Below are 5,037 nucleotides of genomic sequence, written 5' to 3'. Positions count from 1 at the left end.
ATGCTGTGTGCAGTCTTTGCTCATGTGACCTGAAATAAGACATGCAAAACAAATGCCTCTTTCCTTCAAAAATGAGATCTTCTCCTTATGTTGTTTCTTTTTAAACCAAGAACAACTGCCCAATGGATGTTCTCTGGAGCAAAGCGGGAAAAATTGTGGGTTATGGATTGTTGAGGTGCTATTCCGCTGTTTGGGAGATGTGGGGTTAACATCAATTGTGGCTGCATTGGTTGTAAAGCCTTTGTCAGTGAATTTAGATTTCACAGATCTTGTGTGTGTAGGCCTTATACTTCGAGCTCTACATGAAGGATCTTGTATATTGCCAAAAACAGGGATCTGTCAGGATTTTAACTCGTCTTTCAATAAACTCAACTAAACTTTTGGCTACTGTTGGTCATTTTTTGAAGTTTACACACTTCTACTCTCCATTTCTCTCTTAATGTATAAGGCAACTTGCTGACCAATGATTTTAGATTGGAAGCCAGATCTAGCTCATCCATATAAGCAATTTCCTCCATGGCATTAAAACAACCTCTGAGGTACAGAGCGTATGATTTCAGGGTTTAGGAATCCTCTGCTCTGATGGGGGACCATGACAAAACCTAACCTATGTATGCACTGGGGATTTTACATTCATTTCCAAAATGCTCTTGGAACAATTCCTTGGCTTTCATAAAGCTTCTTTCTGGTTCCAAAAAGAGACACGTTCTCACCAGCTCTTTGGACTGACCTGATGTATACGGCTCTAAATAATAAACAGTATATCCATTGCATGCTCGATTTTGCTCTCTCTAATGTGTTCAAATGACCTGATAAATGACCTGTGCTCCATTGGATCATTATTAAACACCTTTATCTCCCTGCGTGGTACAGACAACTGGTCCTGTTGTTTTGTCAGAGAAGCTGTAACGTCATTTTGCTTCTGTAGAATACTGTAGAAATGAGCCCCTGTGAGGGCCCCAGAGGAGTACCATCCGAGTACGAGACCACCGACTGCACATCACCCCTTGACTGTTGGCTTGGCTGTAAGCGAGATGTGGATTGGGTTTGTTGAGGTAAAGTTTGTAGAGAAGGGGTATGAGAGCGCTGCCTCTGTTGAGAGAGAGCAGGGTACCGAGCCGCGCTGTAGAGAGGGAATGAGGCTGTACATGTTCTGTCAAGGTAAGAAGTTGCACGGGTTGAGGAGGGTGGGAGTGAGTTTTAGGTCTAACACTAATATTTTGGATTCCTTTTGCATGTTCGTGCATACTTTTCACCTTTATTTCACCGGGTTCCTTTCCGACGAGTTCCTTTGTGTCCTGTCATTTTAGCGTTTCTTCCAAATACTTATTCATTCCATCCCCAGGTGAGACTTTACTCTTAACTTCTACTTCTCTTAATACAGCAGGTTTTGCCTTAGTTGCATCTAATTGGTTTGTAAGGCTTTACATTTCCTTTTGTTTCCTTGTTTTTATCTGCCTTTTAACCAACTCTTCCCCCTCATCCTCTATGGCATGTTTCGCGTTTAATGCCGCCACTTTAACTTCTAGCGCAGCCTTGTCCGCCTCTGCGCGTCCTAAAGCTGAGTAGGTTAGCGAAGCCTGCGATCTGATATAGTCTGTGTTCTTAGGAATCGCCACAGAAACCCTGTCATTTGGATCGACCTCGACATCATGGGCCTCGCGATCTTCAGTGACAACATCTTCGCGTGCAGACAACCATTGGTCCACCTCATCCACAAACTTTTAAATATGGATTCTCTTAGGTGTATACCATACCTAGTCTCATTGGAGAGGTACGTATATCCCATGAGACTAGGCTGTGTATACCACAATTCTTGATCGCTTTTTCGCTCATTCTTGCTCAATAAAAGCTGATACTCCTGATGAATAATTTCGAAATCCTCCAACAAATCATTATATTTTAATACATTCACTCCGTTGACATTTGCATCATCTGTCAGTTCATTAATAATGCTCATTCTGCGTGTAAGTTGTCCAAGTTTCATCTTTCTGCCATTACGCAAAACCGACTCACATTTCTCTGTAACAGGTACCCTTTCCTCCAATTCGGTTTGCACCTGTGTGCCATCATTTTTCTTAGTATCATCAGCCATCTTGTTAATCAGCAAAAAGAAAAATCCTCAAGAACATTTGTCCATTTAAAAAAAAAATAAACTATTGTTTTACTTCTTAGAGTTACTTCATCTGTATAATTTTAAATCCAAAATTCGCGCATAATTAGCAAGCGCGGCTTCTCAAAGTTACGATTTAATAACTTAATATCAGAAAAACTCAAATCAGAACCAGTCCATAATTTAATTGAAATTTAGATCTATCGAATTCATCCCATCTCTGGCTCAATTATCCAGAGTGTCCACTGTTTTACAACTTTTAAAGTATCAGAGGTCTACCGCAAACTTCGGCGTTTCCATGAATGCGGTATGGCATCAATTTTCCTTTGTTCTTATCCTGAGGCCTCTTCCTCGCCTGATTCGGAACTCTAAGAATCCAAGTAATCCACCAGGTTTCCGAGGTTCATCAGCCAGCTTTTGACTTTTAAAATGACCATTTATCCTAATTTTGTTTCCATTTGTGAGCCACAATTGGTGTTGACAAGGGAATCTCAGTCAAAATACTCTGCTGTTGAAATTCTGCAGTTAAAAAGAGAGAGAGCATATAGCAACAATGTCTTGTGAATCTAAATGACAAGTGAAATGACCGTTTATCCTAATTTTGTTTCCGTTTGTGAGCCACAATCGGCGTTGACTAGGGAATCTCTTGACGCTTGTTTGTTGCAAAAATGAGGTCCAACGGAATTTCCAAAATTAAGATCTGGTTTATTACATGCTTGAAATGTTACAGGTCATTTAACCAGTAAAATTAAAGTAGATATAAGAAAAATAGAAAATACTAAGGCACAGGAAAAAAATAAGCCAGCAACTACAAGGTCAAAACCTGTGTGCACCTAGTCAGCCACACCCTCTGCCTCCTCCTTTTCCTATTTAAAGACCTTTTGATCTGTAGAGGCCACATACTCACAGAACAGAAATACAAAAGAATTTATTCGTTTAAGCATTATAATAAATGATCAAATAAATGGCTCCAACAACAAGTGTTTAGCAACGTGGTTGAATCCAGGCCCACAGGACTTGCGTGATGGACTGAATTTGAAATTTATCATGACATTTTCATAAACTGACAGCATGCCTTTTTTTTACAGCATCATTCTGCTGTTTTGATTGACAGAGTAGGCAAAATACTTAAAAGCAACGACTGTATTTGTTGTAATACGTTTAAAATAAAGTGTGTCTCATTGCGTTATTTCACATGTATCTGTTTATCTGCACTACCGTCAACTGTCAGAGTGCAGCTGAAGCGTTCGCTAAAAGCTTCCAGTAATTTTGGGGTGGCTTCTTCAATAGTGACATCACGACCAAGTTCTCTGCTGAGTGAGGTGACACCTTTACCCACAATCCCACAAGGAACTATATGATTAAACCAAGCCATGTCTGTGTTGCAATTCAGGGCCAAGCCATGAGAGGTGATATATCTGCCACAATGGATGCCTGAAAAATCAGAATATAAACATTTAATGTTATGGGAAAAAAAGCACATAAACACCCCCCCCCAAAAAATAAAAAGATGGTTAAGCCTTGGAGAAAGAGGAATGCTACACTTACCAATGGCACAAATCTTGTTATCCTCTACCCATACACCGGTGTCAGGTGATGTAGTGGCTTTGATGCCAAATTTGCCACACATTCCAATGACTGTTCTTTCAAGTTCGCACACATACCACCGCACACTCTTCTTAAAACAGCCCAGGTTCAGAATGGGATAACACACTAACTGACCCGGTCCGTGAAACGTTATGAGGCCCCCGCGATTGGTCCGAAAGAATTCTGCACCCAGATCTTTCAGTCTATCTTCCTCTTCGGGGGGGTAAGGTGCTTGTCTGATGCCTATTGTGTAGACGGGTTGATGTTCACACAAGAGCAACGTGTTCGGAGGCTGATTCGGCGAATCCCGGTGACGCCTGACATACTGTTGCTGTACCTCCAAGGCACGGCGATAAGATATTCGTCCTAAATTAACCACATGTACTGCAGTCTTGGCACGATTCATTCTACTTTTTTTTATTACTATCTATCAGGGCCAAAGGACAAACTCCCGTAATATCACGGAAAAGACACTATTCAGGGCCAGACACAAAACCGACATATGCAATGAAAGGTCAAATTCAGTGAAGTCCACGTATGTCCTGGTTATGTAGCAGAAAAGACCTTTACACTTGCCACCAGAAATCTGTGACTGAAACATTACTAGGACAGATTCTCTCGATCTTGTGTTGACCGCTGTGCACTGTGATCTAAGAGAGCAAAATGACTGATGTTTAAAAGATACTCGTTTAGTCCAGAAACACATTTAACATGAAAAACAATCTTATAAATGATGTCGATCTACCGTTGCATAGTGACACGGTCAGACAGTCGTAGTCTTAAATGTCATTCATAAAGCCCTTTAGAACAATGACAGCGATCAAATTGTATCACTGACGAATTCGACAACACAAAACTTCGTTTTTTTGAGTTTGACATAGCACGCTCGCGGATAATTTAAACTTCTGAGTTACAAAAGGCTCATTCACAGGGTGCAGTACGCTGCCATATTACTACTTCTTCTTTAATTCAACGACTCATATTTCGTGGTTGATGGTTGCCACCTAATGGGCTGGAGTGTAACTCTGCCAATTGCATCGACCTATATAGTTACACATCGTCTGATGTAGTAGCTTTAGCAATGCCGTGAGCTTTTTGACCGAAGCCGTGGCATCTTCTCACGAGCTCAGATATATATAAAACATTTACGTACAAGTGTTTTTACACAAAGGAGCAACTGAAGAAGTGAGCACATACCAGTGTTTCCAAAAATTCCACGTTCTGAGGCATGTGTTTAAAATCAGATGAAACATATTATCACCACACAGCTCTTTCAGTCAAGCGCTGTCCCATGACAAGTGTACTTCTTAAGCCTTTCGAAGACAGGCCAGTCATAG

At 40.9% G+C, this 5,037-nt stretch overlaps 1 protein-coding gene across 1 annotated transcript; it reads right to left on the bottom strand.

Annotated features, from left to right (window-relative positions):
• Positions 1–2,909: 2,909 nt before the first annotated feature.
• Positions 2,910–4,621, bottom strand: lipt2 (lipoyl(octanoyl) transferase 2). The gene is made up of 2 exons (XM_030777779.1): positions 3,662–4,621; positions 2,910–3,547 (listed from the first exon to the last, which is right to left on the bottom strand). The coding sequence occupies exons 1-2, from the start codon at positions 4,104–4,106 to the stop codon at positions 3,300–3,302; spliced, it is 693 nt and encodes a 230-aa protein (XP_030633639.1). The 5' UTR covers positions 4,107–4,621; the 3' UTR covers positions 2,910–3,299.
• Between the last annotated feature and the right edge of the window lie 416 nt (positions 4,622–5,037).

This window comes from Chanos chanos, chromosome 6 (genome assembly GCF_902362185.1).
Source record: "Chanos chanos chromosome 6, fChaCha1.1, whole genome shotgun sequence".
Classification (NCBI taxonomy): domain Eukaryota; kingdom Metazoa; phylum Chordata; class Actinopteri; order Gonorynchiformes; family Chanidae; genus Chanos; species Chanos chanos.
Note: the sequence above shows the minus strand (reverse complement) of the source record. Positions and strands in the feature narration are given on the sequence as shown.